The sequence below is a fragment of the Talpa europaea genome (genome assembly GCF_964194135.1).
Source record: "Talpa europaea genome assembly, chromosome: 9".
In the NCBI taxonomy this organism is placed as follows: domain Eukaryota; kingdom Metazoa; phylum Chordata; class Mammalia; order Eulipotyphla; family Talpidae; genus Talpa; species Talpa europaea.
Genome location: NC_140076.1, coordinates 79,472,552 through 79,497,404, shown reverse-complemented (window position 1 = coordinate 79,497,404; position 24,853 = coordinate 79,472,552). Strand labels below are relative to the sequence as shown.

At 40.8% G+C, this 24,853-nt stretch overlaps 1 protein-coding gene across 1 annotated transcript in view; it reads left to right on the top strand.

The window, feature by feature from the left end:
- The window catches only part of LOC311177904 (uncharacterized protein), a gene marked incomplete at both ends in the record, with an annotated part of 42,737 nt that extends 31,129 nt beyond the window's left edge, over nt 1–11,608 (top strand). Inside the window, one exon of the mRNA XM_084244149.1 lies at nt 11,447–11,608. Within this exon, the coding sequence (XP_084100275.1) occupies nt 11,447–11,608 (162 nt within the window). The remainder of the gene's footprint in view (nt 1–11,446) is intronic.
- Nucleotides 11,609–24,853: the final 13,245 nt, after the last annotated feature.

The window sequence follows — 24,853 nt, the reverse complement described above, 5'->3', positions numbered from 1 at the left end:
GTGAAACAGCCCTGCCAGCCTCCTCCTCAAGAACCATGTGTTCCCACAACCAAGCAGCCATGTGTCACCGGGGGGTCACACCCTTGCAACACCAAGGCTCCAGAGCCCTGCAACCCCACACATCCTGAGCCAAGCCATCCTACATTTCCTGTGCAGGGCCACTCCAAGGTCCCTGAGCCTGGTCACCATCAGGTGACTCAACCGATCTACCCTCCAGTGCTTCAGCCTGGCCACACCAAGCTCCCTCAGCATGACCACACCAAGGTCCCTCAGCATGACCACACCAAGGTCCCTCAGCCTGGCCACACCAAGGTTCCAGAGCCATGTATCCCTACGGTCACTCCAGGCCCAGGCCAGCAGAAGACCAAGCAGAAGTAATGCGGTTCACAGCCATGCCCTTGAGGAGCGACCATTGGATACTGATCACCTTCTTCCTTCCTGTTCTGTGTCATCATCATGTAGCTCTTATAATCGCTGTGTTCTCACCCTGAGTCATGTCTTTCTCTTATTTACATCTTAAATAATATATACTATAAAAATCTTCTTCATACACTCTTTGGCATTCCCCTCTTCCTCTAAATTAAGTCCAGGATTTCGTGGCTTAATGTTAGTCTTCAGCTATTCAGGTTCTTCTGATTGGGGACAAGGGATGAGAAATAAACCCATGTTTCCTACTCTGCTTCCAATAAATCATTTTTATGTGCACTCCTGGCTGTGTGTCCCTGGGTGATTCTGCCCCTCCCTGCTGCCCCATCATAAGTAACTCCTGTCAAAATAGGTATTGGTGGAGACACCAGCTGACCCCGGGTCTGCACACTTCTCTGCTTTTGTGTGTGATGGCCTGTAAGGGGCATCCCTGGAATGGCAATGGCTCTTGTGTAAAGGAACCCAGAGCCTGCCTCTTTGGGCAGACACACTGGAGCAGGGTTCTCCTCTGGCATTGGACTGAGGCACACCTAGTTCCATGGCACTGGCTTCAAGCCAGCCCCAATCCTGGGGACCCTGCCCCAATACTCCTGTCTATTAAAAAAAATATCAGTGCTGCATAGTTTCTCCAGATTGTTTTGGTTTTTCACAATCATTTCACCCAGAAATAATAGACTTATCCAGTGACTTCAGACAGGAGGTGAGTTTTAGGCTGGGATGAGGGGTACATGACCCAGGTAAGTGAACAAACAGCAATAAAGTTGCAAGATCTGTCACTGTTAGGAATGAAAGAAGACAAAAGAGCACCTAGCACAACCAGGCCATTTTTCAGATAAGGAAATCCCTATCCAAAATGATAATTATGGTAACACAAGATGAGGTGTCTACATCACACCGAGATCCCAGCTCTCCCGACTGCCAACCCCTCTCTTCCCAGCAGGCTGCTCTCCTGATTTCAAGGTGACCAGTAGGGGCTTGGGCCTGGGTTGAGTGGGGGTCACAGCAGCAGGGAAGACAACATAAAAACTCAGATGGGCTGCAGTAGTCATTGGCGACGAAACCCCGCTTCTGAATAGTGTGCATGGTCCCTAATTTCAAGGGGTGTGAGGCAAATGACACTTGCACGATGAACAAGAAATTCAAATAGGTTTAATAAGATTTCCAGAGATATTTGGAAACTTGTAAGTCAGAAATTGTCCAACAAGTTATTACTAAGTAACCAGTAGTTGTCAAACTGGCAGGAGAGGATGAGGTGTCTTGGGTCTAAAAGAACATATTGAGGTGACTCCATATTATTGCTGATGTTAATGGTGAGCATGTCTGGAGAAAATCCAAGGCCACTCATAATTAAACAGGCTGATCCTGAATGGGAAAATGAGCTCTATGAGGCACGACTCTTTGGCATGTAATGTACTTTCTATTTCCTATTGTTTGAGGTCAGTTTTTCTTAAGATAAGTTTTTATTGTGGTGCAATAACATATAATTTACATAAACTTAAAATTTACCTGTGGGCACTCTCCCTCTATCGAGCTTAAGCATATAATTCAGTGACATTATTAAGTGCATTCACATGTTTTTAATTGTAGACATGCTTGTAGATTGATGTAAAAATAAAAGTCTGGACATTAAATACAGTAAAACAAACAAGATTATTTGGGGCTGCTTTATGTTGATGGTGATATTTTCTTTTTTGTAATATAATGACACAATGGGTATTTGTGTATCTAAACATATGTAGATATAAAAAAAGATCCATCATTAACTGAAATATTCTGTGGCACATAACTTTATTCTTTTTTTTTTTAAAGATTTATTTATTTATTTATACAAGAACCAGGGTACAGGCCAGATGCGCTGGAGGGTGAGAGGATTCACCAGAGACAAAGCGGGGAACAGAACAGGCAGACTGACGAAATACACTGCTGAGCGGAGCAGCCGGCGAGACAGGAGAGGTCTGCCGTGCCATGTGGGATTCTCGCTGGCAGGCCGGGATACAACCGGGACTGCAGAGGCTGCTGACAGCCTCCCAGCGCTGCGCTCAATGGCCTGCGCCACCAGGGGAGGCCCATATAACTTTATTCTTTTGTGTTTCAAAATCTTTCTACATTTTACCTGTATAGTACACTGAACTGACTCAAAGTTTAAGATAATAACTTAAATGATATAACGTGCCATTATTTTTTTTAGTGAAAAGAAAGTGTAATAGCAATGAATTGAGGGAAAAATGTTTCATCTCTCCTAACACTAATACAACAATGACTGCTTATATTTTGAGCCTCCACCAAATCACCAGAGCCCACACCCTATCTGCCATCCTCCTTCATCCCCTCCACCCTTTTTCCTGTCCCCTCTGGCAGCCATTATCTTTATTTTTGCTGAGTTCATTTTTTTTTCCTAATGTTGTTTGCATGTAATTGCTTTTGAGGTGTTTATATTCCACAGAGGAGTGAAACCATCCACAATCTGCCTTTCACTTTTTGATTTGTTTGGGGATTTTTTGGGTTTTTTATTATTATTATTTTAATTTTATATATTTTTTACATCATTTTTCATTTTTGCACAATGTTTGCATTTTCATCTTGGTTATAGTCCCCATACAATTCCCACCCCGCCTTGTTTTGATCCTACTCTCTCCTCCCCTCCCCCCCACCATAGTGTGTCTCTGGTTTATAGTTGCTTGTTGATTTTTATTACTCAGCAATCAAAAAAGATAAACTCATGCAATTTGCAGCACATGGATGGAGCTGGAAGGAATTTCGCTCACGCTCAGCAAAATAAGCCAGAAAGAAAAAGAAAAATAGGGCCTCCCTGGTGGTACAGAGGTTGAGCGCTGGATTGCGAAGCTGTCTGCAGCCTCTGCAGCACCAGTTCGATCCCCAGCCACCGGGTGGGGGTCCCACATGGCGTGCAGACTTGTCCTGCCACACCCGCTGCTCCCCTCAGCAGTGTCTTCGTCAGTCTGCCTGTTCTGCTCCCCGCAGAACAGGTGAATCTGGCTCTGGTGAATTCTCTCACCCTCCCACACTTCTGACTGTACCCAGTGCTTGTATAAATAAATAAATAAATAAATAAATAAATAAATAAATAAATAAATAAATAAATAAATAAATCTAAAAAAAAAAAAGAAAAATAACAGACAGTCTCACATATAGCAGGAATTTAGAAAATCTAAATAAGGGACCAGGAAAAAGACTAATTATAATAAAGTAAAAATCAAGATCAACATGCCTTTCACTTTTTGACTGATTTTACTCAACATTTTGTGCCAGTGGTGTTCATATTTTCATAGCTGTGTTTTGCACGGTCAGTGGAATGATGTTATTTCATTTTGATAACTTTTTACCCTGACATTAAAAGCATAGAAGTCAGTGAAGATATAGCTGAGCTAGAGAAATAACTGTCCTACCCACACAGAACATTCTTGAGTCTCTGAAGCAGCTTCCATATGACAATCCAAGGAGGACCCCACTTCCTTGTTGGGGTGCCTGTGTATCTCTCCTCACTAAACATCACCATCCCACTTCTGAACCCTCCGTTGGGACCCCACTCACACCTCAGGGCCTCAAATCCTGCCCACTGACTTTCACCACTATTCTAGTTAGGGGCTTAGTGAGGACCTGTCCCGCTGCCATCCCAGCACCATTTCTCCCTCGGCTCCTCTGCCCCTCTGCTCCTCTGGACCAGTCGTTTAGAGAGCAGGTCTATTCAGTGAGAAGAACTTGAGGTCCAAACCACACACAGTGTGGAAGACTTCAGTCCCAGCCTGGTAGTTGATCTCAACTGTGCTGATAAAAAAAAAAAAAAAATGCACATTTGTTTTCTCTCCATAGTTATTCTTGTATCTACACCTTCAGTTTTATTCTTCCTACCGAAATTATGACCTTCATAATTCCTGGGGGGAAAAAATTCTCTCTGGCTCAACTAGAAAATGATGATGGAGGGAGTGGCCTGTACTTCTATATTTTTGACTTGGGGATGTTTCATGGTGGGTGTAGGTCAACCACTTTCTTTGCCTATTCTTTACCGGCCTCCAACTCCTTTTTCTCAATTCTCTTCCCTCTCTTCTGTTGGTTAGCTCATGCTTTATCTTCAACACCGCCTCCTCACCTCTTACCCCACACATTTCCATGAAACAAAGAGGTCTCTCTGGGATTTGGGGTCTTACTAGGTCCCTCTGCCCCTGACACATTTGCAGACACAACTGTCAGATGCCCAGGAATATAGGGACCCTCCATTCTGCTGCCAATAGCACTTAAAAAACATCCACAGTGTGGGGGCAGAGCAGGGGCATGTCAGGTTACAGCCTCAACTTCAGGGGAGGTGACACAAATGTAGTGCCAGCAGGTACTCCATAAATATTTAGGTTCAGCAAACTAAGGAGAGAAGTGTTTGGTGTGGAGCGGCCACCTGTGAATGGACAATCATATAGTGAATAGCTGAACAGATGCCATAACTTGTTATGGGACACCCAAAGCTACTTTGAGAACTGCTGGGAAAGCTCTTATAAGGGCAATGCTCCCTTGTGACAGGCTCAGTATACAAGCTGAGGGAGGACTCAGCAAGAGGGCTCAGCAGCTGTTTCTGCTACTCTCCTGGCCCATCTGTTTCCTCTGCTAGAGGTTAAATAGTGACTTCTCTTTGGGCTGGACCGTGCCATCCGTGAGCTCAAGTTTCAAGTTGTTCACATCATTTTTCTCTCTTCTAGACTGGGGTATTAGCCTCTCCTGATCCGAACCCCATCATTAAGGACCCTGAAGCCTTGCTGCTGATCTGGCTGGATTCTCAGATCTAGGCAGCCCATTTCTGTCTCCTTGGTGCTCCGTGGCCCCAAAATGGACATAATTGGTTCAGGACCTCAGGTCTGAGGTTAGGCCCCTGTCTTCTGTCTCTTTCCAAGACCCACATCCCTAGGTGCAAAGGGGGTCGTTATTCATTATTCTCCTGGTTTTGAAGTGATACACCTCACTTATGCCTCCTTTCCCCACCTCCACCCCTGCTCCCACAAAACCTTTTCCTTTCTAGCTCCTGGATTTATTCCTTTATCCTTCAGCTGTTTTCTCTAATGTATACTGAATAGTTAGATATTAGGGGCCTTTTTCTGTTATACAGGGAAGCTCAATTTTTTCACCAGCAGCACTGAATTAAGCAACGAATTGCTGATGAAGCCATATGGCTTCTGATGGGAACTTGTATCTCCCCACATGCCCCTAACTTTCATCCTTATGCCCTTTTCAGGATGCTGCTGATTTCTAATATCAATGTCTGACCTTTGTTTGTATTTCTAGTTAACTGTACTACATGCCTTTTGGGCATTCCTACAAGTTCTCTGCCCACATCTTACCCACACACTATCATGTGGCCCTTTCCATGTAGGTTTGGGTGGGCTCTGTGCAAAAGCCTCCTCTCCCTCCCTGTGATACTACAGCACAGGGCACCGGTGACACACAGCACTCAATCTGGAAGTGTGGGGAGTTAATGCACATGGAGCCTGGTGCTAGTGAAAGGAGTGATGGGAAGCTGTGGATAAATATTCTGGCCTTCCTCTTCAAGACACAGTGCTCTGAGACCATCCCTAAAGATTTTCAATGGTCACATGGACTTGACCATCACTAGTTTTGGTGATGTGCAAAAATAAGGCCTACTTGGGTGGACAGCCCTTCCTTCTCAATTATCCCCTAGTCCATTATTTCTCTTTCCTGGGATCACTCTTCTAAATAAACTTCCCGCCCATGAAACTTAGGCATCAAATACATCTTTCAAAAGAAGCCGAGTTAAGACAATTATAAAATAGTCTTGTGAAATGCAGGAAACAGATCTATAAACATATTCATTTAAGATGGAAATCACTGCCCAGAGCACAGAAAATCAGAGGGATCATTGTAGGAAAATAGCTCTTGACCTAAGCGCCTTTTGAGGCTCTGGAAAAGTGGGCATGACTGAGGATGTTACTTTCTCAGCCTACTTTTAGAATGTTACACTATAAAGATTTCAGGAAGAGGCCTGTCTCTGTTAAGCGTCATCCCAGGGAGATCAGGGGTTGAAGCTTAATGGAGTTGCCACCTCTCACTATGACAGGTTTTGAGGAGAACTGATGATGGTGGAGTGCCATTAAAAGGAAGGTCTGGGGCCTCCCCGGTGGTGCAGTGGGTTGAGCGCTGCACTGTGAAGCTGTCCACAGACAGCCTCTGCAGCACGGGTTTGATTCCCGGCCAGCCAGGGAGATTCCCACATGGCGGGGCAGACTTCTCCTGCCTTACCCACTGCTCCCCTCAGCAGCGTCTTTGGTCAGTCTGCTGTTCTGCTCCCCACTCTGTCTCTGGTGAATTCTCTCACATTCCCACGTCTCTGACTTGTACCCCAGTTCTTGTATAAATAAATAAATCTTTAAAAAAAAAAAGAAAAGAAAAGGAAGATCTGTTTGTCTTTGTGCTGTTTGGCCCTGTCAACTTCTGAGGCTCTTTTAGTTTTGGGAAATATACTATTGGCCAAAGAAGACTTCAAAAGAGAAGACTTGTGCAGCCCATTTCTAGGTGGTGACTGAGTAGATGGCCACTGGGGAAAGATCTGGTGGTGGTAGATAGTGGTGGGCTTTGTGGAAATGTGCAAGGTGCTGGATACTTGGAGACCATGATGTCAGGGACCCCAGAGACATGCCACAGAAGAGGCAGGTGAGGTGGCAGGAGGAAACTAGCCAGGCTACTGCTGGTAAAACATCTTCCTGGTTGCTTAGAGGGTCTCCCTGCAAGGAGAGGGCAGAGTTCATCTGATGAGCTAGGACAGTACTTGTCAAAGCCATGAAGGTATTTGTTCAGCATCTATAATCATCATTATGGCATCAGATTGCTTCCCCTCCTTTCCTAGTTAGCATTTTTCCTTACTAGAAGTTTGTTTTACTGACAAACATTCTCTCTCTAGATGCCATTATTTGAAAATAAAGCTCTTTCTTATGCAACAAACCAGAACACAACACTGGATGAATTAAGGTAGATGGGCTGAATTCTGAAACTGTGATTCAAGAAAATTTCCTTCTCCTTATTTTATCTGAAATTTATTTTAATTAAACAGTATTGGGAAGTGAGGTGAGGGCTGCTTGGAGAAAATCATCAGAGTTAACTTGCTCTTCTTCAAAACCAACATGGAGGAATTCTTTCTCAAATGGACACTCTTTATCTCATTTTTCTTCATTTTACTGTCATCTGCCTAACTTGCTTCTCTATGAAGATGTCAAAATAACCCATCAAAAAATAAAAATAAATCATATTTCACACTATTGATATCTTCTCACCACAAAAGGAAAAGACACAAAAGCATGAACCATTATATTTTCTCAGATTTAAATCCCAATCAGATTGCTCCACAGTAGACATGAATTTCAAGAACTCAGGCTTAGTCATGTGGGAGAATGCAGCCTCCCAGGCTGGGAGGAAGAACATCCCAAGATTGACAGGCTAGTTATTTCTCAAGCTAAAGGAGTGTCAGGTTATCTGAAAGGACACAGCAGGGAGCGTCAGGTGATGCTGTGTCCCGGAACCTCCCCACCAGAATATGGGCTCACCCTGAGCAACCTCACAGTTACAAAGATTGGAAAATGGAAAATTTTGAGGATTCTCCAAATATAGGTCAAAGGAACTCCTCCAATTCATTTATTCATTCAACTGATGCTCGAGTGCCTGCAATATGTCAGGCGGTGTTCTAGACACTTGGGTTGTATCAGTGATCAATGACAAGAGTCTTTGACCTTGGGGACGTCTATGCTCTAAGAGAGATACACTATTCTTGGCCATAATAAAGAAACATGATAACCATGTAAATTGTGTTTGAAATGCTATGGGAAGAGAAATAGTAGTAGAAGGTAGAAGCAATTGGGAGCTCCCAAAGGGAAGGTCCTCTTTGAGTAGGTGATGTTTGAACAAATTTGAAGGTGAAGGAGTTAGATATTATGAATCTGTGGAAAGAGTACCACTAGAGAATATCTGAGGCAAGCGCCGCAAGGTGGGAACGTGTCTGGTATGTTCCAGGAGTGCTGTGGCTCAATGAGAAAGAGTAAGTGGAAGAAGAGACAAGACCCCTCAGTTTGTCTTCTGCTCTTACTCCGCCATCAGCCGTCCTAAGGACTGGTGAATCTTATTTCATGGTGCTCTATGGTCTTCAAAAACAATCAACTTGGAGGGCCTCCCTGGTGGTGCAAGGGGTTAAGACACAACCTGTGAAGCTATCCGCAGCTCATGCAGCACGAGTTCAATCCCCGGCCAGGGAGCCACCCACATGGCACAGTAGACCTCTCCTGTCTCGCCCGCTGCTCCCCTCCGCAGTGAATTTCAGTGGATCTGCCTGTTCTGCTCCCGACTCTGTCTCTGGTGAACCCTCTCACCCCCCACACCTCTGGCCTGTACCCCAGTTCTTGCATGCATAAATAAATAAATCTTTAAAAAATCCACTGGAGTAGAAGACACTAGGGAATGTTCCTTCATGTGTACAAATGCCGCTTAAATTCTTGGACCTTCTTGTTTTTGAAAGTTTCCATCCTAGAGAGGTCAGATTGCCTGTAAGGGTGGTTTAAAGTCACATATAAGAGCCCTTTGAGGATAGAACATTGAATTACCAAAGAAATGGCTTTGTGCAAGCTTTTGTTTGTTATGCATGAAAAGAATATCGTCGGTTACTCTAAATTGATAAATGTGGAATTATGATTTTTGAAAAAATGTCCCTTATGAAACATAATGGTGAAGAGCTATATTAGCAAATATAATAGAGATATATAAGGTTGTGGTAAAATAAGGATACTGATACTAGTAACTGAATAGTGGGGAAAATTACCCAAATATACCCTTTCTACTAACCTTAGGGCATCTGTCTTATCTTCTTGCTTATACAAGTTTCAACAAAATTCCCCAGGTTTCTCACTTTTAAAACCACAGTTTGTTACAGATTGTGTATTCAAGGCATATCTGGATTAGTGACCTCAGTTTTATCTTATCTTGAGCAGAGTGAGCTCTGGTACAAAGGGTCAGGGAATTACAGAACTCATTGTCCCTGTGTTGTTCCAGGAAGAGATCCCCATGAAAGACAAGGTCTTCAAGGCCTGCTGTCACATTAGATAGAACTAGCAGAAAGATGCCCACAGGGCCACGTTGCTGGGGACCTGCTGAAGCTGATTGCCCACCTGGCGTTCGCACTGCTCGAGGTCTCCAGGCCCTGTTCCCTATCAGTTCTGAGGCCGTTCTTGGAATGAAGACTTTTTATGTCCAAAAGAATCATTTCAGCCTTTCCTTTCCTCTGCAGGCCTGGGTACACTGAGTGATGGATAAACAGGAAAATTACTTTCTATACCTGGGGAAATTCATGCCACCATGCCCCTGGCCTCCAGAAAAAAAAAAAAAAAAAGAAACACCTATTGCTAATCTCCACATCCACCAACAAGCAGACCAACAAACTGGATCTGTGCTAAGGATTAGGGGCTCCAGAAAACAGGGCAGTTTCTGGTTCCAAGAGTCCCAGAACCTCTTCCTCCTCTCTTCTTTCAGCCCACACCCCCTCACCATAAACACTATACCTGGGCACCAAGGACATTCAGTGGGATAAGGCCATGTGACATCATTGTTAGACAGCCAGTGCCAAAAATATGTCAAGTGGGTGATTTCATCACAAAAGCTGAGCCAGCCGGAAAATGAGGGGAGCAGGTGATTCATGTTTGACAAACAAAGAATGAAGACACAGCGGCCCCAAAGATCCCATTTCCTTGAGACAGGCCTCCTTCACTGTATAAAAAGCCAGCTGGCTTGGGGACACCACACCAGACACGAGTGACCACACAGCCTGTTCTTCTCTGCACCGGGTGAGTCTCTCAGCTTGCGATTTTTCCATTCACTCAAGTGATTTTGATGGGAAACTTCTTGATATTCTTGGCTTCTTTGCCCCCATTATTGAAACTCTGTTTTAGAGTTTTAGAAACTCTTGAAATATCTTTGTTTTAAGCATGTTGTTAGTTTGGATTTGGCAGAATTTAAGACCTCACCGGTTCTACTCCATCACTCTTGCTGTGTCAGCACAGGGGACTGGCATGTGCCAGGACCCACAGAGTGCAGAACAAGGACCAGAACTGAGGGCCACAGCACTTTTAGTGACATTATAGTTCTCTTTGTTCACAATTTCAATACGGAGAATTTTATTCTTTCAACAAATCATTTTGTGAGATTTTTCTTTATTTGACAACTTGGTTGCTAAGAACAATTTAGACAACAGGGAATTTGCTCCATGAAAGTACAATTTATTCAGGAGAGTAAGACATGTGCATGAAAACTAAAGTACCATGTAGAACATCATCAGTAGAAGGTGATAAGTGCTGTGGCAGTTTGGGGAGACAGGCGATTTCTGGAAGACTTGTTCTAGGAAAGCCTCCCAGAAGTGTCAGATAAGTGCTCTGTGATCCATGGTGGTTGCAGAATGCTTAAACTAGCCAGAACAAGGAAAACACTTGAGGCAGAGGAAGGTATAAGAGAGGCCAAAGGTGGGATTGTGTGAGTTATAAAGAAGTCGGTCTCTATCTTAAAGATGATAGCCTATTCTATTTATCAGAAATGTGTGGGTGGGCTGGAGTTACTGGTTTTACGACTTGGGCTTTTTAATTTTTTTCAAATAATACACATTTACCTATAGTCTTATATTGTGACCTCTCATGCTTACCAGGATCCTGTCATTGTGCTGTGTTGGGAACTGGGTTTTTAGAGATGCATCAGGAAGAAAGAGATAACTGGGGAAGGCCCTGCTTAAATGAAGCAGAGCACCTGCTTTTATATTCCTCCTCTTCAAAAGCTGAGCAATTATCCAGGTGTTCTTTATGGTAGACAGTGAGAAAGAATATTTGCTTCTTAAGAGAAGCAGCATTGAATGTGTCTTCTTCCATAGTTAATCCTTGTCTAAATTACCTTTTCTGTCTGTAGATCCAGCCTCCTCTGAAGCATGAGTTCTCAGCAGCAGAAGCAGCCCTGTACCCCACCACCCCAAATTCAGCAGCAGCAGGGGAAACAACCCTGCCAGCCTCCACCCCAGGAGCCATGTGCCCCCAAAACCAAGGAACCATGCCAGCCCAAGGCACCAGAGCCCTGTCAGCCCAAGGTTCCTGAGCCCTGCCCCTCGACCATGACTCCAGTGCCCGCTCAGCAGAAGACCAAACAGAAGTAATGTGCTCCACAGCCACGCCCTGGGGGAGCAGACCACTGGATATTGAATCACCTTTCCATTCTGCTTATGAGTCCCACTTGCAATTAGCATGCTGTCAGTCTGAGCCACAGTCCTTTCTCATTTGGACCCTAAAAATGTGGGCTATGATTCTTTCTTTCCCAAATACTCTGGGCATCTGAGTCTCATTGCAGGTCTTAGAAGCTTAGAACCTTACTTTAAGCTGCACAGGATTCATCCGAAAAGATATTTCAGATAAAAAACAAGTGAATCAATTTTGTTCCTCCCCCATTAAATTTATTTTTAATTCTATTCCTGACTGTGTATTGTGATCTGATTCAACTCCTTCCTTCCCCTCATGAAGTAGGACCTGTATATAGACAGGTTGGTGAAGAAGGACTTCATTCACAGGCATCTGGTCTGAGTACTAGGTGGGTAGGAGGTGGGTAAGAGTACTAGATGGGCAAGGGAGGGCTGATGATGGGAGGTTATGTAATACCATCATGATACTGATGCTTTGGGCATCCAGAGGTGAGCAGGGCTTTCCTTCTCAACTCAGTGAGTCATACCAGCATCTAGTTAGTGCCTGTCCAGGCTGACTCTGATGCTCTAACTTTCGTACCTGCCTCCAAATCTGGCTTCTGAATCACTGATTAATTCCACCAATTACTGATTATTTCAAGGAATACTGTTCCTACATATGTGAATCTTCTCCTCTTTACTAATTGCATTCTGGTACCCATAACTCAGGTCCTCAAACCAAAAATGCACAACTTTTACTTTTGTTACCTTAATCAATTCTCTTACATTCACTTAGTGTCTATTCTGTGCTGGAAAGAGGTTGAGGGGGATTCATAGCGCTTACCTAGAGTTTGCCAACACTAGGCCCCCCCATAAGATATGTTGAAAGAAGCTCTCCTATTTAATCAAAGAGAAAAAATACACACACACACACACACACACATAAATGAACAGGGCAATAAATAGATATAACCAGAAAATTAAAGACAAAATGACAGCAGCAAATCCTTATATTTCAGTAATCATCTTTAATGTAAATGGACCAAACTCACCAACCAAAGGCACAGTGGCTTGTTGGATCAGAAAATAAAATCCTCTGTCTTTAGGATATCTATCTGAGTTCCAAAGAAAAAACATAAGTTCAAAGTAAAAGGCTTAAAGCAATAATCAATCCTACAAGCAAATAGTGCCCTAAAAAAGGCAGAGAGCTAGGGCCTCCCCTGGTGGCACAGTGGTTGACCGCTGAGCTGCAAAGCTGCCCGCAGCCTCTGCAGTGCCAGTTCAATCCCTGGCTGCCCGCGAGGGTCCCACGTGGCACACAGACCTCTCCTGCCGTGCCCGCTGCTCCCCTCAGCAGTGTAGGTCCATCTGCCTGTGCTGTTTCCTGCTCTGGCTCTGGTGAACTCTCTCACCCTCCCGCACTTCTGACTGTACCCAGTGCTTGTATAAATAAATAAATAAATCTTTTTTATTATTATTATAGATTTTATTTTTATATTCCCCATACAATTGTGACCCCCTTATTTTGACACCAATCCCTCCCCTCCCCGCCCCCCACCCCCATAAAGTGTCTCTGGTTCATAGTTGTTTGTTGATTTTTATTTTTATTTTCTTATACCTATTCTTTTTCCTGGACCCTTATTTAAGTTTTCTAGATTCCTGCTATGAGTGAGACCATCCGGTATTTTTCTTTTTCTTTCTGGCTTATTTCGCTGAGCAGGATCCCTTCCAGCTCCATCCATGTCGCTGCAAATTGCATGTGTTTATCTTTTTTGAATGCTGAGTAATATTCCATGGTGTATATGTACCACATCTTCTTGATCCAGTCATCTATTTTTGAGCATTTGGGCTGTTTCCAAAGCTTAGCTATTGTAAACAGTGCTGCTATAAACATAGGGGTGCAGGTGCTCTTTGGAATTGATGTTTCTGTGTCTTTTGGGTAATTACCTAGGAGTGGAATTGCTGGATCATATGGAAGCTCTATGTTTAGTAGGTCCAGAAATCTCCACACAGCTCTCCATAGTGGTTGGACCAGTTTGCACTCCCACCAACAGTGCAGGAGAGTTCCTTTTTCTCCACAACCTTGCCAACATTTGTTGTTGCTAGTTTTTTAATATGTGCTATTCTCACTGGTGTAAGATGGTATCTCATGGTAGTTTTGATTTGCATTTCCCTGATTGCAAGTGATGTTGAACATTTTTTCATATGCCTGTTGGCCATTTGCATTTCCTCTTCAGAGAAGTTTCTTTTTAGCTCTTCTGCCCATTTTTTGACTGGATTATTTTCTTTGTTTTTGTTGAGTCTCATCAACTCTTTGTAGATTTTTGTGATCAGTCCTTTATCATTAGTGTTGTGTGCAAAAATGTTCTCCCAGTCGATGGGGTTTCTCTTTGTTTTGGTTATTGTCTCTTTTGCTGTGCAGAAGCTCTTCAATTTGATGTAGTCCCTTCACTATCACTGCTTTGGGTGATGTGTCTGTAAAGATGTCTTTGATGTGTATATCATGTAGTGTTTCGCCTATATTTCCTTCTATGTATTTTATGGTTTCAGGTCTTATGTCTAGTGCTTTAATCCATTTTGAGTTGGTTTTTGTGTATGGTGTGAAGTAGTAATCAAGCTTCATTCTTTTGCATGTAGCGAACCAGTTTTCCCAGCACCATTTATTGGACAAACTTCCTTTGCTCCAATGCATATCCTTTGCTTCTTTGTCAAAGATTAGTTGACCATAAATCTGTCAGTTTATTTCTGGATTTTCTATTTGATTCCATTGGTCTGTGTGCCTGTTCTTGTTCCAATACCATGCAGTTTTGAGGATTATGGCTTTGTAATATAGTTTGAAGTCTGGGAGTGTGGTGCCACTATTCCCTTCTCTTTTTTTTTTCAGGAGAGCTTTGGCTATTTGGGGTTTTTGGTGATTCCATATGAATTTCATCAATAATTGTTCTAATTCTTTGAAGAATGACATTGAAATTTTTATTGGAATAGCATTGAATCAGTATATTGCTTTTGGTAGGATGGCCATTTTAATAATGTTTATTCTTCCAATCCATGAGCAGGGGATGTCTTTCCATTTCTTTGTGTCTTCTTCTATTTCTTTTAACAGTGTTTTATAGTTTTCTTTGTATAGGTCTTTTACCTCTTTTGTTAGATTTATTCCCAAGTATTTGATTTTTTAGGTTTCGATAATAAAAGGGATGGTGTTTTTGATTTCTTCTTCTTCAGATTCATTGTTTGTGTATAGAAAGGCTACTGACTTTTGCGTGCTGATTTTGTATCCTGCCACTTTACTGAACTGATTGATGAGTTGAATTAGATTTTCTGTGGAGTTTTTGGGGTTCTCTATGTATATTATCATATCATCTATAAATAGTGATAGCTTGACTTCTTTTCCTATTTGGATTCCTTGGATGTCTTTCTCTTGTCTTATTGCTCTGGCTAGGACTTCCAGTATTATATTGAAAAGCAGTGGTGAGAGTGGACATCCTTGTCTTGTTCCAGATCTTAATGGAATTGCTTTCAGCTTTTCACCATTGAGAATGATACTGGCTGTTGGCTTGTCATAGATGGCCTTTATGATGTTGAGGTATGTTCCTTGTATCCCAAGAATTTCAAGGGCTTTTATCATGAATGGGTGTTGCACTTTGTCGAAAGCTTTCTCAGCATCTATTGATATTATCATATGGTTTTTATATTTCTTTTTTGTTGATATGTTGGATAACGTTGATTGATTTTTGGATGTTGAACCATCCTTGTGTCCCTAGAATGAATCCTACTTGGTCGTGGTGAATTATCTTATGGATACATTGTTGGATTCTGATAGCTAAAATTTTATTGAGGACTTTTGCATCAGTGTTCATTAGGGAGATTGGCCTGTAGTTTTCTTTTTGTGTGTTGTCCTTGTTCGGTTTTGGTATTAGTGTAATGTTGGCTTCATAGAACGTGTTTGGTATTGTCCTTCCTTCTCAATTTTTTGGAAGAGTTTGTGAAGGATAGGCACTAATTCGACTCTGAATGTTTGGTAGAATTCATTTGTAAATCCATCAGGTCCTGGGCTTTTGTTTTTGGGGAGGTTTTTGATTACCATTTCAATTTTGCTGCTTGTAATTGGTCTGCTTAGGTGTTCTATTTCTTCTTTATCTAGCTTTGGGTGATTGTAGAGTTGTAGGAATTTGTCCATCTCCTCTAAATTGTTGAACTTGTTTCCATATAACTTTTCATCGTAGTTACTGATTATTCTTTTGATTTCTGCTGTGTCCGTGGTGATTTCTCCTCTTTCATTTATGATCCTGTTTATTTGTGCTTTCTCCCTTTTTTCCTTTGTGAGCCTGGCCACGGGTTTGTCTATTTTATTTATTTTTTTGAAGAACCAGCTCTTGGTTTCATAGATCTTTTGGATTTTTTTTTAGTTTCGATTTCATTTATTTCTGCTTTGGTTTTTATTATTTCTTTTCTTCTACTGGTTTTGGGGGTTTTTTTGTTGTTCTTTTTCTAGATCTTTGAGCTTCGAGATTAGGTTGTTTCTTTGAGTTCTTTCTTGTTTCTTGATGTGAGCCTCTATTGCTATATATTTTCCTCTTATTATTGCTTTTGCTGCATCTCATACATTCAGGAAATTGGTGTCCTCCTTGTCATTCAATTCAAAGAATTTTTTAATTTCTTCTTTGATCTCCTCGTTAGTCCAGTGGTCTTCCAGAAGTGTGGTTTTCAATATCCATGAGGTAGGAGAGTTCCTTGCCTTCTTTTTATGGTTTATTTCTAGTTTGATGCCTTCGTGGTCAGAAAAGATGGTTGGTATGATTTCAATCTTGGTGTATCTGTTGATGTTTGTCTTGTGTCCCAGTATGTGATTGATCCTGGAGAATGATCCATGTGCGCTTGAGAAAAATGTGTACTCAGATTTTTTTTGGTGTTCTATAGATGTCTGTTAAGCCCAAGCACTCTAGATCCTTATTTAGAGCTTTAGTTTCTTTACTTATTTTTTGTCTCATTGATCTATCCATTGTTGATAGTGGTGTGTTGAAGTCTCCCACTACGTATGTGTTTTCTCTGATGTCTGTTTTCAGAGATGACAATAGTTGTCTGATATATTTTAGTGCTCCTTCGTTTGGTGAATATATGTTAATGAGTGTTATTTCTTCTTGAAGTATTGTCCCCTTGATCATAATGTAGTGACCATTGAGGTCTCTTTTTATCTTTTTGATTTTGAAATCTGTTTTATCTGATATAAGTATAGCTGTTCCTGCTTTCTTTTTTGGTCCATTTGCTTGTAGTATTGTTTTCCATCCTTTAACTTTAAGTCTATTTTTATCTTTTGTAGCTAAATGTGCTTCCTGGAGACAGCAAAAAGTTGGATTTTGTTTCTTAATCCAGCCTGCGGCTCTGTGTCTTTTTATTGAAGAGTTTAGTCCATTTATATTTAGAGTTAATATTGATATGTTAGCATCTGTATTTGCCATTGTGTTTGTATTTCCTTTGATTTTATTTATTTATTCTTTTAATAACTTTTTTTTGGCCTTCTTTCATTGTTATTCATCCCTCTGAGGTCTGGCTTTAGGACTCCTTGTAGTATTTTTTGGAGTGGGGGGTTAGTCATAATGAAATTCCAGAGTTTCTGTTTGTCTGGGAAGGTCCTTATTCTTTCTTCATAGAGGAAGGAGAGCTTTGTGGGATAGAGTATTCTTGGTTGGCATCTGTTTTCTTGGAGTCTGTTGACTATGTCCCTCCACTCTCTCCTTGCCCATAGTGTTTCTTCGGAGAAGTCTGATGTCAGTCTGATGGGTTTTCCTTTGAATGTTGTCTTGCTGTATTTTTCCTTTCGTTGTGGAAGTTTGGTGTTCTTCTTGCTTCTTGTATATCAATTTTCAGCTAGTTCTTCATGTTTGGGAAGTTCTCTTCATTATCTCCTTGAATATTTTCTCTGTTCCTACATCTCTCTCCTCTCCTTCTGGGATTCCTATAACTCTTATATTTCCTTTCCTCATGGAGTCAGATAGTTCCCGAAGTCTTTCTTCTGTCTTTTTCCTTCGTACTTCTCTTTCCTTTTCTGTTTTGGTTCTTTTTATTTCTGTGTCTTCAAGAGTACTTATTCATTCTTCCATTTCATCTGTTCTGCTTTCATTGCTTTTCCCAGAGTTCTTTAGCACCTCCATTAATTCTTTGATCTCCTGCATTTCTTTTACTTCCCTCTTTAGGGACTCAATTTCTTCTGACCATTGATTATTTTTCCCTTATCATTGTTTTCCTTTATGACTTCTGTCAGCTTTTTAATCATGGCAATTTTATATTTTCTTTTTGTGGTGTACTTTTTTCCTGAGGAGTTGCTGGGTTGCGTGTAGATTTTCTACTCCCTACTGTCTGTTTTCTAATTTGCTGTATGCATTGGGACACTGTGTTGCTGGTACTGGCCGGCATCTTGGGCAAACTTCCCAGCTCACCTCTGGCTCCTCCAAGAGCCATCTGCTGGTTTCAAGCAGGCTTTACTGAAGAAAGGTCCCTGTTCTAAAAAGGCAATGTGGGTTCGCACTCCTCTGCATGCCCAGTCTGCCCCAGTCTTGGGTGCCCGCTCCCCCTCTGGGCTTGGACTGCAGGCCAGAAGGGGCCTGGCATGGGCGAACTTCCCAGCTGACCTCTGGCTCCTCCAGGAGCCTTCTGCTGGTTTCATGCAGTCTTTACTGAAGAAATGTCCCTGTTCTAAAATGGCGATGCTGGATGCACTCCCTGCATGTCCGGTCTGCCCCAGCGGTGGGTTCCCGCTCCCACTCTGGGCAATGTGGGACACACTCCCTATGTGCCTGGTCAGCCCCAGCGGTCAATAAATAAATCTTAAAAAAAAAAAAAAAGGCAGAGAGCTAAACTAATATCAGATAAAAGGGACTTTCAACTAACAAAGGTAATAAAAGATGGGGGGACATTATGTAATAATGAATGGACCAATACATGAGTAAAATATAACACTCATCAATATATATGCACCAAACAAAGAAATATCAAAATATGTAAAGCAATTATCAATAAACTTAGACATTGACAACAACATGAAAATATTTGGGGACTTCAATACCTAACTAACATAAATGAACAGGTTTACAGTAAACAACAACCTTCAATGAGGAATTAGACGATGGGTTAAAGACATTTATAGGGCACTGTATGTGCCAAAAAAAGTGCACATGGAACATTCTCAAAGATAGACCACATGTTGAGAAACAAAATGAGTGTTAACAAATTCATGAAGATTGAAACCATATCAAGTATCTTCTCTGATCACAAAGCTATCAATCTAGAAATCAACCACAAAAAGAGAATGGGAAAACCTCAAATATGTGGTGAGTAAACAAATGTTAATAAGTATCTATTGGGTTAATGAGGAAAGTCAAGGAGAAATTTTAAAACACCTGGAGACAAACAGAAATGAAGACAGAAGCTACCAGAAACTATGGACTGCAACAAAAAAACACTGAAGGAAAAATGTAGTAATAAAGCCTACATTAAGAACCATGAAAAAATATCTAATAAATCATTTAAGCTTACAGTTTAAGGAATCAGAAAAAGAAAAACAAATGAATCTAAAAGCCATTAGAAAGAGTAAATATGGCCTCTCCAGTGGCGCAGCGGTTGAGCGCTGGGTTGAGAAGCTGCCCGCGGCCTCTGTGGAGCCAGTGCGATCTCCAGCTTCTCCCCGGTCATCAGAGGAGGGTCCCAGATGGCACGCAGAACTCTCCTGCCACCCACTGCTCCCCTCAGCAGTGTACTTCGGTCCTTCTGCCTGTTCTGCCCCCCACTCTGGCTCTGGTGAATTCTCTCACCCTCCCGCACTTCTGACTGTACCCAGTGAATGTATAAACAAACAAACAAGCAAACAAACAAACAAATAAAAAATAAAGCATGCCTCTATAAAAAAAAAAGAATCTGTCTCTTTAAAAAAAAAAAAAGAAAGAGTAAATAATAAAAATTAAAGTGGAAATAAATGAACTAGAATTCAAAAACAGCTCAAAAAACCAATAAAACCAAAAGCTGGTTCTTTGAAAATGAAGTAGACAAACATTAATTAGCTTCACTAAGTGAAAAAGGGAGAAAACGCTAATAGAATCATAAACAAAAGACAAGAAATCAGAAAGAAAACAGACATCTCAGAAATACAAATGATTGTAAGTGATTGCTACAAACATCTTTATGCCAATGAACTGGATAATCTAGAAGAAATAGACAAATTTTTGAAGCATGTGAGTTTTTAATATTAAATTAGGAGGAATAGAAAACCTGAACAGATCAATTATAAGCAAGGAAATTGAAACAATAATCAAAAGTCCCCCAAAAAGCAAAAGTCCAGTACCAGCTAATTTCATTAGTGAGTTGTGCCAAACATTTAAAGATGAACTAATACCTATCCTTCTTAAGCTCTAAAAAGAATTGAAGTCTAGGGAATGCTTCCAAACACATGAGGCCCACAGTACTCTGTTACCAAAACCAGACAAACATTTAATCAAAAAAGAAAACTACATATCAATATCCTTGACTAACAGAATGTAAAATCCTTAACAAAATATCAGTCAACAAAATTCAATGATAAAATAACAAGATCTTACACCATGAACACTGGGATTTCTTCAAGGGAAGCAAGGATGGATCAATACTCACTAATCAGTGTAATTCACATTAGCAAAAGGAAAGATAGAAATCATATGATCACCAATAGATGCAGAGAAAGCATTTGACAAGATTCAAATTTCATTAAGATAAAAACTTCCAATAAAATGGGGATAGAAGGAATGTAACACAATAAAAGGCATATATCACAAATACACAACTAATGTCATTCTCCATGGTGAAAAACTCAAAACTTTTCCCCTAAGATCGGGTACAAAGTAGGAAGATTACTTTCGCCATGACTAGCCAACATAGTATTGAAAGTCCTGGCTAGAGAAATTAGGCAAAGAAGAATGATTAAAATTGGAAAAGAAAACTAAAACTATCACTACTTGTAGATGACATGATAATATACATAGAAAACCTTAAATCCTCCACTAACAATCTGTTAGAATCAATTAGTCAGTACAGTGAACTGGCAGACTATAAAACCAATATACAAAATAGTCTGATGTGTTTCTATATGCAAACAATGAACTAGAAGAGAAAGAAATAAAGATAACAATCTCATTTACATCACATCAAAAAGAATTAGATATCTAGAAATAAGCCTAACAAAGGAAATGGAAGACCTATACAACAAAAACTATGACATTATTAAGAAATAGAAGATATAAAAAGATGAAAAGATTTCTTGCTCATGGATTGAAAGAATTAGCATTATTAAAATGGCCATCCTACCCAAAGCAAAGAGTAGATTTAATACAAACTTTATCAAAATTTCAATGGCATTTTTCAAAGAAATAAAGCAAACATGACTGAAATTTATATGGACCCACAAAGAATCCAAATAACCAATGAAATTCTGATGAAAAAGGAAGAATGGAAGTATCACATGACCAGACTCCAAACAATACTACAAAGTTATAGTAATCAAAATAGTATGGTATTGGAATAAAAATCAATACACCAATCAATGAAATAGAATTGAGAGCCCAGAAATAAACCAGACCTATGTGGGCAGTTAATTTATAACAAAGGAGACAAGAATATGTTGAAGAGAAAGGAAAGTCCCTTCAACAGAAGATTAGGAATGCTGGACAGTCACATGCAAAAGAATGAAAGTAGACCACTATATCATCATGCACAAAATTTAACTCAAAATGTATTACAGACTTGAAAAACCATGATGATGAGATGAGATGATGAGAAAATACTTAGAAACTATAATATGTATAGGAGAAAACATAAGTAAAACACAACACAACATTGACATCAGTGCTATCTTTGGGAATTTTCCAATGACAAAGAAAACAAAAGCAAAAATAAACAAATGGGATAATATCAAACTAAAAAGTATTTTCACAGTAAAAGAAACAATCAGTAAGGTGAAGACACACTTTATTGAGTGGGAAAATAGTTGCACATTATACATCTAATAAGGGGATAATATCCAAGATCTACAAATAAATCATACAACTCAATAAGAAAAAAAGAAAACCTGATGAAAAAATGAGAAGAAATAGTCACTTCTCCAAAGAAAACATGCAAATGGCAAATAGGCATGTTAGGGGGAAAAGGATGTCCTAAAGCTAATTCCATACAGGCTTTGTGGACTCCACCCCCACTCCAGACCAAAGCCATCAGGACATTGGGAAAGACAAATCCCATCACCACCAAAGGGAAGGTGGCTGGGACCTGAGGGTGAGGTTAAGCAGCCAGGTTTGGTATAAAACCAGACACATGGGCTTTGGCTCTCCACCAGCTCGCAGCACTAGGCCAGCTCTGAGAGTGCCTTTGGGTTTCCAGTTCGGCAGATTGGGTAGGACGCATTTAAGACTTTATTTCCCTATTTTCTCCCTGAGTTGTACATTTCCTCATTTCCCTTTCCCTTGTAAATAAACCTTTTATTTACCTTTTGTGTGTGCCTGTTGTGGAGTATTAATAAGTCCCTTTTAAGGGCGCGGGTGAGGACCCACAGCCAGGCAACCTGTTTTATATCGGGGCTGCTCCGTAACAGGCACAGCAAAAAAAATGCTCATTATCACTTATTAGGGAAATGCAAATCAAAACCACAATGAAATACCACATCATACCTGATAATGACTCACATCAAAAAGACCAGAAACAACAAATGTTGGCAAGGTCATGGAGAAAAAAGAAGTCTTAAATATATGGTGGAAATATAGATTAATCCAGCCCCTATGGAGAACAGTATGGAGGTTTCTTGAGCTATGAAAAATTGATTTGCCTTGTGATCCATGAATTTCTAGGAATCTATGCAAAGTATGCAAAAACACCAATTCAGGGCCTCCCCGGTGGCGCAGTGGTTGAGCGCTGGGTTGCGAAGCTGCCTGCGGCCTCTGCGGCGCCGGTTCGATCCCCGGCTGCTCCCCGGCTACCAGAGGAGGGTCCCACATGGTGCGCAGACCTCTCCTGCCGCCCGCTGCTCCCCTCAGCAGTGTACTTCGGTCCTTCTGCCTGTTCTGCTCCCTGCTCTGGCTCTGGTGAATTCTCTCACCCTCCCGCGCTTCTGACTGTACCCAGTGCATGTATAAACAAAACAAACAAATAAATAAATAAATAAACACCAATTCAAAGTGACATATACACTCCTAATCACTGCAACACTATTTACAATAGCCAAGCTATGGAAACAATCTTAATGTCCAACAACAGATTAGTGGATAAAGAAAATGTGACATACATACACAGCAGAATACTACTTAGTTATAAAAAGCAAGACAAAAATCTTGCCATTTGCAAAACATAGATGGAACTGGAGAAGATTATGCTAAGTGAGCTAAGTCAGAAGGAGAAAGAAAAAATCCTCATGCATGTATGGAATATAAATAAAAGAATAGAAAAAATTAAAGCCAAACGAGCCCTAGAAATATGATTGCAGCATTGATCTTATCCGAATGGAAAGATGGGAGCATAGGTCAAAAGGGAAGGAGGCCATGAACTATAATGGAAGATTAAACTGGTACAGTAACATGTCCAATTTGTTGTGGTAACATACATCTGAAGCAGTATGAACCTATTTCCCTAAATCATATAGTGTTGTTAGCTAGCATTACCTCAATAAAAATAATACAATTTAATTTTAAAAACAACATAGCTTTCTTTTTGCAGCCTACTTGACCAGTAGATTGAATATTTGAAAACAATCTGCAGAGTGGTAAGTTAGCAAAGCTCAATAATATTCAAACATAGTATCAAACTCTCCAGTAATTTCAGTAATGAGTACATAGAATAGGACTCTGAATTTTGGTGGGTGTTAATGTCAGAAGAGCAAGTGACTTATGCAGAGAGGAGGCAGCAAATTGTTTCTACACATTGTTTCCCTTTCTCTACACTCTTCATGTTTCAAGAACTACTATAATTTTTGCAAACTACTCCACTAATTTCCAACAGCTCTATCTGAAATATTACCAAAAAAAAAAAAAAGGAAATCAAAAAAGAAAGAGAACAACAGACTATGAAAGCATAAAAGGGTTTTAGAATCCCCTTGTTTCCTGTACCAGTTGTGTCTGATTCACTTTCCCACTGGGGCAAATACGGTGGAAGCAGTGATAGTGGTGACAGCAATGATGGAGATGATGATGATCTAATGCTCTATGGAATGCAATTTTGCATCAGCCATTATGTCAACTAAATTATGTGTGTTGGGCTTCCATGGTGGCGCAAGAAGTTAAATACAGCACCATGAAGCTATCCACAGCCTCTGCAGCACGAGTTTGATCCCCGGCCAACAAGCTACCCACATGGTGCAGCAGACCTCTCCTGTCTCACCTGCTGCTCCCCTCAGCAGTATATTTCTGTCAGTCTGCCTGTTTTATTCCCCACTCTGTCTCTGGTGAATCCTCTCACCAACCCCCACCCTGCACCTCTGGCCTGTACCCCAGTTCTTCTGTACCCCAGCATGCATAAATAAATAAATATTTTGAAATAAATAAATAAATAATGTGTGTTTATTCAATTTTGTTCCTAAGAGAAGTTTGTAATGTGAATATTATTATCCCCACTTTGTATAGAGAGAGTGCAGCCCTGAGGAGTTATATAATTTGTTCTTCAAATCAATGACCCAGTAACAAAGGAAAATAACAGATTTTTAAAATTTTTTATTGCAGTAACACTAATGTGTAACATTATATTGGTTTCAGTTGTATAATGGAACCTGTATAACCCATAGCATTATAATTCAACATTTGCACATACTACATTGTGATCACGGCCAAAAGACGAGTTCCTATCCTCAAATCAATCAAACAGTGGTTAAAGAGAATACAGGTATCAGGAAGTGAAAGAAAAATAACAATTGCCCAGATCATAGAAACTCCTGCCCAAGTGACAGACAGACACAGAAGACGTTGGAGAGAATCTTCAATTCCCAGGTTGCTTGCTGCTCCTGCTTCTGCAGCTCTGGGAGGACAGCACAGCTGAGGATCGCCCCTTTCCAAGTGCCTTCTGAGAAGTACCAGCATTACAGCCTCTAGAGGGAAACCTTTCACTGTTGGAATTATCACCGTCTAACTTCTGCATCCATGATAGGCTTTGAAGAGAAGATAAGGTGGGACAGTGGAGCCAGGTGAGCCAATTGTCCTTATTCTTTCCTACTCCTGATGAATCCTGAAGCTG